Source organism: Rhinopithecus roxellana, chromosome 8 (genome assembly GCF_007565055.1).
Source record: "Rhinopithecus roxellana isolate Shanxi Qingling chromosome 8, ASM756505v1, whole genome shotgun sequence".
NCBI lineage: Eukaryota > Metazoa > Chordata > Mammalia > Primates > Cercopithecidae > Rhinopithecus > Rhinopithecus roxellana.
In genome coordinates this window covers 30,951,283-30,966,043 of record NC_044556.1, presented here as the reverse complement: position 1 = coordinate 30,966,043, position 14,761 = coordinate 30,951,283, and the positions used below count along the sequence as shown (strand labels likewise).

The window sequence follows — 14,761 nt, the reverse complement described above, 5'->3', positions numbered from 1 at the left end:
TCCCTGACCTCCTCCCACAGAGGAAATAATTCCTTCTTCCAAAATTTCATACTGCTAATACAGCAGTCATTAAGTACTTGTGCACCTATCTTCTCCCACTCAATTGTCAATTCTAGGAAATCAAAGAACAGAGTACATACTCAATATATTAACACTGATTTAAATAAATGACTGTGTAAATATCCAAAAATTAAAAAAAGAAAATTTTGCCCAACAAAATAAAAGAGAAAGCAACCAGAATGAAAAAAGACATAAAACAAAGATAACTGAGTAAAACAAAAACATATGATTCTATGCATGCTTGTAATTGCATTAAAAAACTTGTGGAAGGATTTATAAGAAACCTAAGAGTGTCTCTGGAGAGGAAGGCTACGGGTCTGGTTGGGAGGAAGATTAATTTTGTTTTTATGTAACATTTTTTAAATCTAATTTTTTTTTTTTTTTTTTTTTTTTTTAAGACATGGTCTCAGTCTGTTGCCCAGGCTGGTCTTGAACTCCTAAGCTCAGGCGATCCTCTTGCCCTGGCCTCCCAAAGTGCTGGGATTACGGGCGTGAGCCACTGCACCTAGCCATAATTTTTTCTTTTCTTTTCTGCTATCAAAATTTTTTGCCACCTCAAGGTATTAAAAAGTAATTTAAAATGTTAATTACGAAGATTGTGAAGCAGCAGCAAGAAAAATGTTGAGTCAATGTCAGTTGATTTAAAAAAGGAAGTCACAGAATGACAGATAATAAAAACAATGTCTTTATATGAGGATCAGAAGGAAAACGTGAAAAAGGGAAAAAGCTTATGATTCAATATGTAAAGAACTGGCTTAAATACATACAAGCTGATGTTAATAACATATATCTGGAAATTATTTATACAACACAATTTGTTACCCATTTTCACATAAATGTATTTAAATACCACTGTTTTAAAACATCCCCAAATTTTAAAAAGTCAGCCATGTAAATCTTGAAAAAGCAAACGCCAACCTTAAAATTAATCTTTTAAAAGATAATTTCATATTTTTCACCTATTTATACATTTGCTTAGTGCCTGCTATATGTTAAGCACTATCCCAGTTACTGATTTGGATTTTTAATTTTAGACAAGGAACTCCCAGAATTCTGCTAAATCATTTCTGTTTTTTGTTCAACAAGTTGGACTAAGAAATACTTAGATGCTATTCCCTTTCCACTACTAGGCCATAATTATTTTGAACTCAGAAATGCCAGACAATGATGGTTATTCCTGTTGGGTGGTTTCATTCTTTCTCTAACCTGCCAGACCTAGGTTTGGAGCGATGTTTATGAAAGTTGTGGATGACACCGCAGAACATCAGTAACCAATAAGAGCGGCGGCTCTAGCCCGGGCTATGCAGGAAGATGTCACGGCTGGACACCCGGTCATTCCAATGGCCCCTTCTCAAGAACTTTTCAGAAAGTAGGCTCCTCTCGGAATAGGGGAAGAGGAGTCTGTTAAACAGTGAGGGTTTTTTTTTTAAAAGCACGGGTTGATACTAACACGAATAAGCAGAATAAACAGTCCTTGCAAACTCCAGTGTGGGGTGGAGATGGGGGCGGAATAAACAGCGCCCGAATTGTCTCGGATGGAGAGACATCCCCAACTGGTGGAGAGCGGACAAGAGCGGAGATGAGTAGAGAGCGCGGCCGAGGACAGGCGCGGGCCCCGCGGGAGGGAAAGCCGGGCCAGGGCAGCTCACCCCGGGCGGAGCTTCGCGGCCAGGAGCGCAGCCGAGGCAAGTGGGTGCCCGACGCCAACGAGAAGGCCGCGTCTCGTCGCACCCCGCCCATCCCTGGTGCTGGCAAGGAACAGGCCAGGGCAGGAAAGCAGACACAGGTCCCAAAGCAACAAGTGCTCGCGGCGGCGACTCAACAGACCGCTGGGTTGGGGCTGCAAAACGAGGCCCTGCACGGCAGCCTCCCGGCCTTCCCTCTCTCAACCCCTGCCCCACCGCACTCACTCTGCCACACGACGCTCTTTAGCCCCTTCTCTGCCACTGGCGGCGCCATCTTCCCGACACTGCGGAACAGCAGACACCACCTTCCACTCCCAACCTACTTTGGCCGCAGAAGCGGCGTTGGGATGGCCCCGCCCCTCGCTGCAGGGGAAGGCCCCACCCCCCTCTTGCAGACCTCGCCCTCCGGTGACGTCACGCGCGTCAGCAAGGAAATTTCCGCCCACTGCCGGACGGAGGCTGCGTAGTATGGGTGGAAGCTCCGGGGAAAGTCGGGCGCCCCCTCGCGGGAGGCGGCTGTCGCCTGCGGTTCGACGTCCTGTGGCCTAGGAAGGCGAAGTGCCAAACCGATAGTGAGCCAAGGCTGTCTATGAAATTCCAAGTTCACACATACACGAAGACTGGAGGATCCTCCCCTTTACAGAAGAACCCTTCACTTCGAGAGGCGATTCATAATAGACTTCACTTAGTAGCCAGCCCAACTACCTAATGGAAAATGTACTGTCCCCAAAAGTTTATTTTATTCATTTTTCAAGGACACAGTAATTGCGTAGAACTGTGAGGTACCCTCCAGTGTGCCAAGAACTGTGCTGGACTTTTGGGAAAGTCAAAGAAACGAGAGACCGACTCTTCCCCCTGAAGAATTTATAGTCTAATTAAAGAGCACAATTCCTGGAATGCTGCAGATAGTTAAACCTGGGTTTAAAAATTGAATGCCTTAATGATAAGATATACATAAATGAACCAACAAAACAATAATCATTTATTAACAAATTTGTGCAACAAATGTAGGGAGGGCCTGTTAATGCTTCAGAATCAAAAATTATCATTGAAAGTTGATTCACAGAGGAGAAGATCTGAGCTCAAAGTTTAGGCAGAAATCTGTTTACTGACATGGTTCTTTTGGGACTTTAAATCAAAGTCATCAAACGTAAATTAGATCAGTTTAGTTGCTAAGAGCCCTAACTGTGAGATAACCATCATGACACTGGCAGAAAGTATGCTTTCCGAAAAGGATTTGCAAAGAACTAGTGGCTGTAAAGATTCAAACTGGTCACACAGGGAAGTAGAAGTGGTTAAATACTACTACTACTACTAATGTCTAATATTTACTGAGTGCTTACTTACCATATGCCAGGCACCATGCTAAGCAGATTACCTCACTGATCCTCAAAGCAACCCTAACAACAAGGAAACTGAGGCTTGGTGAAGTTAAGTAACTTGCCACGGATGCCCTTGGTGGTGGAGTGGGAACAAAGATCAGGCTTGGGCTACATGGAAAGCAATAGAGTAGTCTGTGGGATAACCTGCGATTTTTAGGAGAGAAAAGGAGAATGAAGAATTAAGAACAGGCTGGGCATGGTGGCTCACAGCTGTAATCCCAGCACTTTTGGGAGGCCTAGGCAGGATGATTGATAGAGGCCAGGAGTTTAAGACCAGCCTGGGTAACATAGCAAGACTGCTGTCTCCACACACACACACAAAATTAATAAAAAAGTTTGCAGGGCATGATGGCACATGATACCTGCAAGCTGAGGAGTCATAGCTACTTGCGAGGCTGAGGCAGGATGACTGCTTGAGCCCAAGAGTTCCAGGCTGCAGTGAGCTATGATCATGCAACTGTACTCCAGCCTGGGCAACAGAGTGAGACCCTGTCTCTAAAATTTAAAATGGCCATAAAATGGGTTCTGGCACAACCTATAGCGTGAGTGGTTTTTCTGTTCAGGGCTTATATGAGAATGGAAGCTGGAGACCTGACCTCCTTTAAACCTACTCTAAATTGATTCAGTTGCTCAATTTTTTAAACAAATGCACATGATTTCCCTCTCCCTTTTCATTTTAAGTTAGGTTCTGCTTAGTTTAGCAGGGCGAAGCCCCAGTCCATAAGAAAAATACGTGCCAGGGAAGATTCACCCTTCTGAGGTGAAGCCCCTCACTCTGAAGAGCCAAACCAAGAGGGAAGAGTGAGATGGGTGAGGTGCCTCCATCTCTTACCCTTCAGGAGAATGACCAGGTGCCAAGGAATAACACAAGGTTCCTCTGGGTTGGAAGTTTGACTCTGGTCACATGTGGTGCCGTTGTGGCTCATGCTCCTGAAGGCCAGAGTCCTTGTTGGCATTGCGGAATAGTGGAGCAAGGATGAGCCTTAACTGCACGTAGGCATAGGTTTACATCCTACAAATTCTGGCTCTGCCTCTTACTAGCAGTGTGACCTCAAACACCTCAGTTTCATTGCACCTGTGTGCTGAATATGAATATATTATCTCAAACCTCGCAACAGCCCAGCAAGATGACTATTGCCATTTTACAGATGAGAAAACTGAGTTTCAGGGAGGTTAAATAAATCATGAAAAATCTCAAAATGAGCTAGGATCTGGATCCATTTGGCTCCAAGGTCATTGCTCTTTCTAGTGTACCAAATTGCCTGTTCTCCCATGCTCCCCTAGTTTTGCATAAGCTCGCTAAGCTGTTTCTCTACGTCTCCTCTAGTTTGCTTGCCTAAACAAATTGAAAAATGAATTTGGATTCCCTAAACATGACACATCAGAATGGAAGGCAAAATCTGCTAACACTGGCCAGGGATGAAAAGCTGCTTTGTATAATTCAGAGCAGGTAAATTGCCAAAATAACTGAGGGTTGAATGTACAAGCACTTGAGTTAGGGCAGATCACTCACTATCCTATTCCCAGATCTCTTCTAATAATCAATCACTAATTCATAATAATCTAGAGAAATATTTTCCATAAAGATATCATGGGTACCTAACATAAAGATATGTTAAATGCTTGAGGTAATTGAGGATACCCCAATTACCCTGATTTGATCATTACACATTGTATACCTGTATCAAAATGTCACATATACCCCCATAAATATTTACAACTATTATGTACCCATAATAATTAGAATTAAAATTTTAACTAAAAGATAGCATGAATTAGCAGGTCTAATCAATGCTACTTATGTCTCTCCCTGAAACTTTGTGTTTGAACTGATTAGCTGTGTGAACATGGGTGGGCTACTTGACCTTTCTGGGCCTCTTTCTTTTTCCCTACCTGTATAAGGAGATAATGTTATTACTTAGCTTGTAGGGTTGTTATGAGAATAAAATGAGTATATGGAGAGCACTTACAAGCCGGTAGTTTGTGCTATATACACGTTAAATAAACTGATTTTTATCTTTACCCACTGGGGATCACATTTTCTTCTATGACATTCTGACCAAAACAGTTCAGCCTTAGGTGCCTAGCTAGGCAGATGGCTATTTCACTTTCTGTGCCTTGGTATTTGTACAGTATTAGGTGTGCTCTCTGATGCTTCCAACTCCATTTTTTAGAGATCTATGCCTTTGGCTTGTCTCCATTCATGTACAGATGTTCTGGGGAAATCTCTTATTAGTGACACATTACATATTTCTGATCAGTCTCATAGAGAAAGCAAATCACTTCTCTCTTGCAGCGCACATTGATAGGAAGTTGAGAGAATAGAAAGGGAAGTTTGTTCTTTCTTCCATGCTTAATTCAAGCCTAATTCCATGGTCCAATTCCCCCTGGGCGGAGTTTTATGGTTGTTCCTAACTACAGACATTCTTGGCTCCATAGCCATGTGTTTGGGGAGCAAACACTGTAACTGTGTGTGTGCATGTGCGTGTGTGTATTATACAAGTCTACTTACACTTTTTAAATTAGGTTACTGATATTTGAAGGACAAACTTTTTTTTAGGTATGAGAGATTTATGTTATATTTCATAGCCTTCCCCCTCCAAAGATGAAAAAAGTAATTACAGTATGAGTGGGAGATATGACCAATAAAGTTGATGGTCCTCCCCGCCAAAAGATGCCTGTGTGTCAGTGGGCCACAGTTTGAGGCTCTCCATTTGACATCTTCAGTCATGCAAAAAGCATAACTGCAATCCTTCTAGCAACAGGCTGGCAGCTCTGCTTTCCCAGATGCTCCCATGGATGTCACATCACCTGATGCTTTGGCTCAGCAAACCCTGCAAGCAGCTCAGCTTTGCTCCTAACTTGCGATGAGGGCGTTTGTTATCTCAGGTTGCCCTGGCAGCTACTGCTTTCCAACCTATACTGAAGTCCTGCTGGAGGTTTGTCTTGGGATAAGTGCTGTCTGCATGTGGGTGGCTTGACTTTCTGGGAGTGAACATTTCCAGCCCCTGAGGGGGCTGCAGGCAAGTGCTGTTGTCAATAAAACACTCATGAAGTGGATGTGTTGAAGTCTGTGGTGTGTCTGGATGTGAAATCGCAAGAAAGAATTTCTGCTAAGCAGACCTTTCGTGTTTCCAGGGTTCTCACAGCTTGCTGACTCACACTGGCAGCCATCCAGGGGATTTCTGGATCCATTTCTCTCCAGAGTCCTCACATAGAAGATCTCCAACTGCTGTGCAGGTGAGGACACACCTGACCTTGCCCTTAAGAGGCAGAGCCAGAGTTGTTCTTCTAAAGGCCAAAGGAGCTTTTCCTAGCCTAGAGGCATTATTTTATTCTATATGCTAGTAGATCTTTTCCATCTCTAATCACTAACAAATCAGACAACTCTGCAAGACAAATGGGAAAACATTTTAAACAAAGACAAAAAACTTTGCCATAAAATCACACAAAATCAATTTACATTACTCACTTGGTCAAATTTTTGTTTTTATCTGGGGCTCACTTTGTCATTCTTCATTTCTCTTCCCTCTATAAATCACTGAGAAGGGTAAGGAAGGAAAGCAGTAAAAGATGCATTCAATATGCAGACATTTTCTTAAAAAGCACCAGTGTCTGAGATTTTATGTGTATTTTGATTTGAAATACTATTTTTGCAGCACTTCACAGCAAGTAAACTTGAAACTATGACAACTGACAAAGTGTTCAAACTGATCAGCAGTTTCTAATCAGAGCAATCTCTCTCCTGCTTCACCAAATGAACCCTCCCAGAGCCTCTTTAATCCCAGACTGCTGGTTCAAAATAAAAGAACTTTCCTTTCCACCCCCAGGCCAACTTGCTGTGCTCCTCAGGGAACTCCAAAGTTTTAATGACTCAGGGAGTTTTATACGGAGAACATAAACCTGTTTAGCTGCTGAACGTGTCACAGACAGGAAACTTCCTCAAAGTTGCCCAGGATGTGCAGGTGACACTGAAACATGTTGAGTCCTAAAGATGAAGGAATGCCCCCAGCCCCTGCTCATGGTGATGTCAGGCACAAACCCCTCCCATCTATCTACCTCTTGTTAGAGCCCCCTATCACCTCAAATCGTTTTTTTTTCCTTTCTCTTCCAAATTGCATCAAATTTCCAGCATCGAAATAGCTTTCTTGAATTAAAGCCATGCTTTTCGTACTTTAGCATGCATCAGAAGCACTTTGAGGGCTTGTTAAAACAAAGAAGGCTGGGCCTTAGTCCCAGAATTTCTGATTCAATAGGTCTGTGGAAGAGCCTGAGAAATTGCATTTCTAAGAGGTTCCCAGCTGATGCTGATGCTTTTGGTCCCAGGACCACAGTTAGAGAATCAATGAGGAAGTGTATTATGAGGACCAAGGTTAAAATGCAAATATCTTAGAAGTAGCACATTAAAATGTTAATAATTGGTACATAGTAGAACGTGATATGAGCTTAAACTGAATATGAATTAACAACTACCATTTATTAAGTAGTTGTTATGAGCCTATTGTTGTGTCCAATAATTTACATTTTCATTTAATCCTTATGTTCTTTTATGAGGGAGTATTTTTTACTCTAATTTTCAGATGAGGAAACCTAGGCTTAGAGAGAATTTACACAACTTGACTAAGAGCAAGTGATGGTGGCAGGATTTGAATCCAGATCTCTCTTAAAAAGTCTGTTTATGGCCGGTGCAGTGGCTCACGCCTGTAATCCCAACACTTCAGGAAGCCAAGGCAGGTGGATCACATGAGTCTAGGAGTTCGAGACCAGCCTGGCCAATATGGTGAAACCCCATCTCTGCTAAACATACAAAAAATAGCCAGGTGTGGTGGCGCTCATCTGTAATCCCAGCTACTCAAGTGGCTGAGGCGCAAGAATCACTTAAACCCCAGAGGTGGAGGTTGCAGTGAGTCGAGATTGCACCAATGCACTCCAGCCTGGATGACAGAGCAAAACTCCGTCTCAAAAAAAAAAAGTTTGAAAAGCTTTAGGATACTCCAAGAGTCAAAGAAAACCCAAAGTCTTAGACCAGCAAGATACCCATGGCTCCCCTTAGCATATCCAGAGGCTCCAGTGTCAGCCCAGGGACCTGATTGGACTTGCCCTGTGTTTGGGGAGGGGAAATGCTGAAATTGAAGATAGCAATTTAGAATTTCCCCCTAGATATAATGACTTCTATATGACCTTAGAAACCCTCAGATAATCTGGTTTACTCTTGTTTTTTGAGGGCCTTGCAGGATTTTTTTTTTTTTTTTTTTTTTTTTCAGAGAGATGGGGTTGAGGGCATCTCTCTGAAAAAGGGTTCAGAGAGGTTCTCACTATGTTGCCAAGGTTGGCCTCAAACTCCTGGGCTCAAGTGATTCTCTACCTCAGCCTCCCAAGTAGCTGGGACTACAGGTGTGTGACACTGTGCCTGACTCCTACAGGATTTCTACAAGTGTCTACTTCAAGAGAGTGGCAGATTTCAGACTGAAGACTGAGCCCTGGCTAAGGAAGGGAACGGTGAAGGTAAGCTGAAGCCTAGATGGTCAGAAAAGAGAAGATTAGTGACCTAAAGCAGTGCTCCTCAAACTTCACATGTATCAAAATCACTTGGGAACCTGATGGAACTATGGAGGCACTTCACGGGGCCAGGGCCTGGGCCTCTGCATTCATTATTAACTGTCCAGGAGATTCTATTACATAGCAAAGTTTGAGAGCAGTACCTAAGCAGTGCTACTCAAACTTGAATACATGCATGAATCACCTGGGGATTTAGTAGGTCAGGATGCGGCCCAAGACTGTACATTTCTAAAAGCTCTCTGGTGAGGCTGGTGTCTCACTCTGTCACCCAGGCTGGAGTGCAGTGGTGCTGTCATAGCTCACTGCAGCCTTGAACTCCCAGGCTCAAGCAATCCTCTCACCTCAGCCTCCCAAGTAGCTGGGACTACAGCAGAACTACAGGCACATGCCACCATGCCTAGCTAATTTTTTTACACTTTGTAGAGATAAGGTCTTGTTTTGTTGGCCAGGCTGGTCTCCAGCTCCTGAGCTCAAGTGATCCTCTGCTTTGGCCTCCCAAAGTGCTGAGATTACAGGCATGAGCCACCATGCTTGCTCTCCTTGCCACCCCACCTTTAGTGTTTTTTGTTATCACATAGAAACTCTTTCTTTTCATACTTTTTAAAATTTTTATGTTTTTGTTTTTATTAGAAACTCTTCCTTTAACATAATCATAGGGAAGGCCAAAATATCACACACCACTCCTCTCCCCTGGGGACCTAGGACACTTCTACCACAGCGCTATGTCTCAGGGAGATGCAGATTAAAGAATGAAGACCCAGGTCCATGTACCTTTCACTGAAGACCAGGGCTTATGGTCTCTAGTACTTTGCGAGATTTTCCTATAATTAGAAGTGTCCTCACGGTTTGTTTGCAGTAAGCCAAGTCTGTTCCTTATTGTAGTCATAGAAAACAAAAACTCTTGAAAAATTAATAGGGATTGTGCTTATTTCAGACCTGCAGGTGGGACAGGAATTGAAAAGCGTGTATTCTGCTGTGCTCAGAGAAGCAATAGACTGGGAGAGGAAGGGAGCCCAGGCAGAGAATAGGGAGTGGAGACTCTAGACCCAGTTCCTGCCGGTGGAAGGGGGTGTGGTTGGGGAGCCGGCCCCGATTGGAAGGCTGTCCAGTGGGGTTTACAAGCAGGAAGACTTCACTTACACTCATACCATTCGAAGTCAGCCATGTCTGAATGGGGAGGGGCAGGGCAGGGGCAGGGCAGGGGCAGGGCAGGGGCAGGGCAGGGGCAGGGCAGGGGAGGGGCAGGGCAGGGGAGGGGCAGGGCAGGGGTGGGCGGGAGGGAAGTTCTGTAGTTTGAGATTGATAATATTCCCAGGGGATTTTTTTCCTAAGGCCCCAGACCAAGCTGTCCCCTGAAAGGCTGTGGCAAGGACTCCTCATGAGGCAGCATACACTGCTTACTGGGTCAGCACTCATGGCTACATTTGCTCATCTCCACTGCCGTGCCAAGAGTTACCTCTGCCGGGGCAACAGAAATAGCTTAGACAAGATCATCCCTGAGCAAAACCGAGGAGGCAGTAAGGGTTCTCTTTACTCCAACTGCCCTTTCAGCACCCTCTGTCTCCACGGGGTATACCCACTCATGCAAACCAGGAGCAAACATCGTAGCTCTCTGCAGGCCATTAACAGATTCTAACACCTGGCTACTCCACGTGTGGTCAGACCAGCAGCCTTGGCATCGCCAGCATCACCTGGACCTTTTGGAAATACAGAATCTCAGACCCTTCCTACACCAACCAAATCAGAATCTGGCTTTAACGAGGCCCCAGGTGATGTGTGTTCTCACAATAAAGTTTGAGAAGTGGCCGGGCGCGGTGGCTCAAGCCTGTAATCCCAGCACTTTGGGAGGCCGAGACGGGCGGATCACGAGGTCAGGAGATCGAGACCATCCTGGCTAACACGGTGAAACCCCCGTCTCTACGAAAAAAAAAAATACAAAAACTAGCCGGGCGAGGTGGCGGGCGCCTGTAGTCCCAGCTACTCGGGAGGCTGATGAGGCAGGAGAATGGCGTAAACCCGGGAGGCGGAGCTTGCAGTGAGCTGAGATCCGGCCACTGCACTCCAGTCCGGGCGACAGAGCGAGACTCCGCCTCAAAAAAAAAAAAAAAAAAAAAAAAAAAGTTTGAGAAGCATGTCTCTAAAGTTGCAGTTCTTAGCCTTGGCTATACTTCAGAATCACCTGAGGAACTTTTACAACTCCTGATTCCCAGCTCTCACCCTAGACCCATTAAATCAAACTTTCTGGGGACAGAACCCAGACATCAGTTAATTTTAAGCTCTCCAGGTGACTCCAATGTACAGCTGAGCTGGGAATCACTTTCTGAAGTGTGAGGGATAAAGCGGCTGCCCCTCCCAAAACTATTTACATTTTCCTGTAGGACCCTAGAATACTGAAAAGACTTCAGAATTCAAAGAAATTCATCTCAACTGGTGGAATCTGAGAGGATGCACTATCATGGGGAGAAAAAGTTATGGGATAAGAAAGCAGGAGCCCCTTGTATCAAAGAAAGAAAGCATTTGCTTTCTAATTGAAAAGTCAGCTGACTTCATTAAGTAACCCCAAAATGGAGCAACAAAAATCCTGTTCTATTTTATCCACGAGAAAAATGACTTACCCATTCCAAGTGTACTTCCAGAGCAAGTTACTGTAATAAAAACACAAGCATTTAAAATAAAATCTATTCATTTATGTATTAAAGATAGTGAAGATTTAACTTAAGAAAGAATAAAAGGAAAGTAAACCAAAAAATGAACAAGAACAAACTTGGATGATAAGAGGAGATACTACTAGCAGTATGATCTGGGCAAGTCACTTCACTGTGCCTCAATTTATCTGAAAAGCAGTAAGAATAAGAATACCAAGCTCAGCTGGGTGTAGTGGCTCACACCTGTAATCGCAGCACTTTGGGAGGCCCAGGCAGGCAGATCACCTGAGGTCAGGAGTTCGAGATCAGCCTGGCTAACATGGTGAAACCCCATCTCTACCAAAAAATACAAAAATTAGCCAGGGTGGTTGTGCACACCTGTAATCCCAGCTACTCAGGAGGCTGAGGCAGGAGAATCACTTGAACCCAGGAGGCGGAGGTTGCAGTGAGCTGAGATCATGCCATTGCACTCCAGCCTGGGGACAGAGCAAGGCTCCATCTCAAAAAAAAAAAAAAAAAAAAAAAGCCAAGCTGATAGGTTTGTTATAAAGACTGAGTTAATACGTGTAAACTCCTTAGAACAGTGCCTGGCACATGGCACTCAATAAATATTCGTTGTTATTGTCATTTACAATATTGTCCTGATTATCAGAATAAAGCATCACTGATATTGCAAACAAACAAAACAAAACAAAAAAAACATCTCCCAAATGTATGGCTTTTACTAGGGACACTGAGCAAAGGAGGATTTCCTAACTTGAGTCTAGATACCTAATGTTACTAAGCTGAAATGGCTGCAGGCTTGAGATGGCATCCCAACAAAGAGCTTGAGGTCTAACTCACAAGGACTTCTCGTGGCTAACCAGCCTTCAGAGGAATGACTCTCTAAGGGTAAAATTGTGGGCATGGAGCAGGAGAAAGAACAAAAGACTTCCATCACTCACTTAGCTGTATGATCACAGGCGCATAAATTCGTTGATTCATTCTTTTTTAAATTTAAAATATATCAGGCAACAGTTATGTGCTACGTACTAGGAGTCAAATAGATAATCACTTATTAGGAGAAATAACACACATTCAATTCACGGTAATATGTTGCAGTACAGATAAGGGTGCTGTGGGGTGATAAAGGAGGGAGAGAGAGGGCTAACTCAGCTTATGATAATTGGAGAAGGCTTCACAGATAAGGAAAATTGGGCTGGTAGAATTCTCTTGGTGGAGGTGGGGTGGAATTCCGGGCAAAGAGAAGAGCACAGCAGTAGCTCCAGAACAGGACATAGAATAGGAGGTGTGTGTGGCAGAAGCGGGCATGCGTGAATGATGCCAGATGCCTAGACTAGAGAATAGAGTCCTCTCAGGATGGATGTTGTGGAATGAGCCTAGAATTTCTCTGTTCAGGCCGGGCACAGTGGCTTATGCCTATAATCCCAGCTCTTTGGGAGGCTGTGGCGAGAGGATTGCTTAAGCCCAGGAGTTCGAGACCAGCCTGGGAAACATAGCAAGACCTTGTCTCTATAAAAAAATTTTAAAAATTAGCCAAGCATGATGGGGCATGCCTATAGTCCCAGCTACTTGGGAGCCTGAGGCAGGAGGATCGCTTGAGCCCAGGAGGTCAAGGCTGCAGTGAGCTGTGATTGTACCACTGAACTCTAGCCTGGATGACAAAGCAAGACCCTGTCTCAATAAAAAACAAACAAACAAACAAACAAAAAAACCCACGAAAAACCAATGTATCTGTCCAGTACAGTAGACACTCAAGTAGCTCTTGAACAAGTGGCTAGTTGGAACTAAATGTACTATAAATACAAAAGACACACCAGATTTCAAAGACAGTATGAAAAATATGTAAAATATCTATTAATAATTTTTATATTGATGAGATGTTGAAATGATAGTATTTTGGATATATTGGGTTGACTAAAATATATTATGAAATTAATTTTGCCTCTTTTTACTTTTTTAATATGACTACTAGAAAACTAAATTTTTCATACGTGGCTCATATTAAATTTCTATTGAACAGTACAGGTATAAGCAGACAAGGGACAGGTTATAAGGGACTGTGAACACCATGCCCAGAGGATTGAATGTTATCTTATGGGGAAATGGAAAAGTTTTGAAGATATGGAAGCATAAAAGTAACACAATTGGACCAGTGTCCTGGAATGACAACTTTGGTAACAGTACAGAGGCTGGAGTGAGAACAGGCAGATGGGACTGGTGCAGAAGTCTAGGGGAGAGGTGGTGAGGGCCTGAGGCATAGCAGTAGCTGTGGAATGAAGAGAAGAATCTGGATTTAGGAACCATTATGAAGGTGAAGGTGACCAGGACAAGAATTCGAGACTACTTAGATATGGAGGGTGAGGGAGACAGAAGCTGACTCCAGGGTTTTTAGCTAATGTGCCTGAAACAAGGACAGTGGAAGGAAGATCAGAAACAGCAGAGGATCAGGAATTCCTTTTGGCCCTGAAGGGTTTGAAATGCCTGGGCACCTGCAGGTGGAAGTATCAAATTTGAATATGGATTTAGGGGTCAGGAGAAGAGAAGAGTTGTAGATAGAAATTTGGGAGTCTCTGAGCTTCAGTTTTCTTATTTATAAAGTGGAGATAATGAAGTATGTTGAGACTACAGCATAGCATATTTTGAACATTCAATGATATTTGTAATATGAAACTGGTTGGCAAATTATAAAATATTATGCAGTTATAATGCAGTATTGTTATTGAGCTGTAGACTCATCTTCCTAAAAGCTTATCCTTACTCCAGGAAGCTATTCCTGTCCCTTCCCATAGGACTATGCTTTGGGCCAGTTTGTCCTGTGGACCAAATAATGGAAAAACAAGGAATCAGAGCATGACAGCCACGGACAATGAGAACAGCCCGTTGGGAGGAACTGTCCTCCTTCCATCACCCAGGGCCATCCTGAACCTCTTGTCACCTACATATCATTGGAAATTTTAGATTCTGGCTATCAGTAAGGGTTTGTGAGCCAATATTTACTCTTTTTTCTGTGTTCATCTGCAAAATTCTAGGGCTTCATCATCTCTTTTCTTCTAGGAATATATGAAAAATGTATGACTGTGCCCTGGGCAAGGTAGCAGAAGGTGCTGGAACACAGAGCGGAGAATTGCTAATGTTTTCCTGCCAGTTCTAGTGAGGTGGTAGTTGCTGACAGTCATGTTTTGTGATCACAGACTATCTGCCCACTCATATTGCCAAGCCTGGCTTGTGATTTATAAATTCATTTTTTCTGATCCTCTAATTTTTCCTCAGTCACAATTCTCAGTCTGTGCAAATAAAAGTTCAAGTTTCCTAATTTCCAATATTATCAATAAGACTATGTTAAAAATCTATCCCTAAATCTCAAAGCAGAAAATTATCTTAAATTTGCTCTACTAGTTAAGCAGCAAGCACCTAGTCCTTTTTAGGA

At 43.5% G+C, this 14,761-nt stretch overlaps 2 protein-coding genes across 4 annotated transcripts in view; both read right to left on the bottom strand.

Annotated features, from left to right (window-relative positions):
- The window catches only part of STXBP3 (syntaxin binding protein 3), a 62,184-nt gene extending 60,062 nt beyond the window's left edge, over positions 1-2,122 (bottom strand). For 2 of the 3 annotated variants that reach the window (XR_004058852.1, XM_010372929.1), the window contains exon 1: positions 1,971-2,122. Coding sequence is in view for 1 of the 3 variants with exons in the window: in XM_010372929.1 (XP_010371231.1) it covers positions 1,971-2,019 (49 nt within the window). In the remaining 2 variants the exon portion in view is untranslated. The remainder of the gene's footprint in view (positions 1-1,970) is intronic. The other variant, XM_010372936.2, reaches the window with a different exon arrangement.
- A 3,555-nt stretch (positions 2,123-5,677) lies between these two features.
- Positions 5,678-14,761, bottom strand: part of FNDC7 (fibronectin type III domain containing 7) — a 30,997-nt gene continuing 21,913 nt past the window's right edge. The window contains exons 11-13 of the mRNA XM_010372947.2: positions 11,302-11,331; positions 6,600-6,668; positions 5,678-6,516 (exon numbers count right to left, since the gene is read on the bottom strand). Coding sequence (XP_010371249.2) covers positions 6,637-6,668; positions 11,302-11,331 — 62 coding nt within the window. The 3' untranslated portion in view covers positions 5,678-6,516; positions 6,600-6,636. The remainder of the gene's footprint in view (positions 6,517-6,599; positions 6,669-11,301; positions 11,332-14,761) is intronic.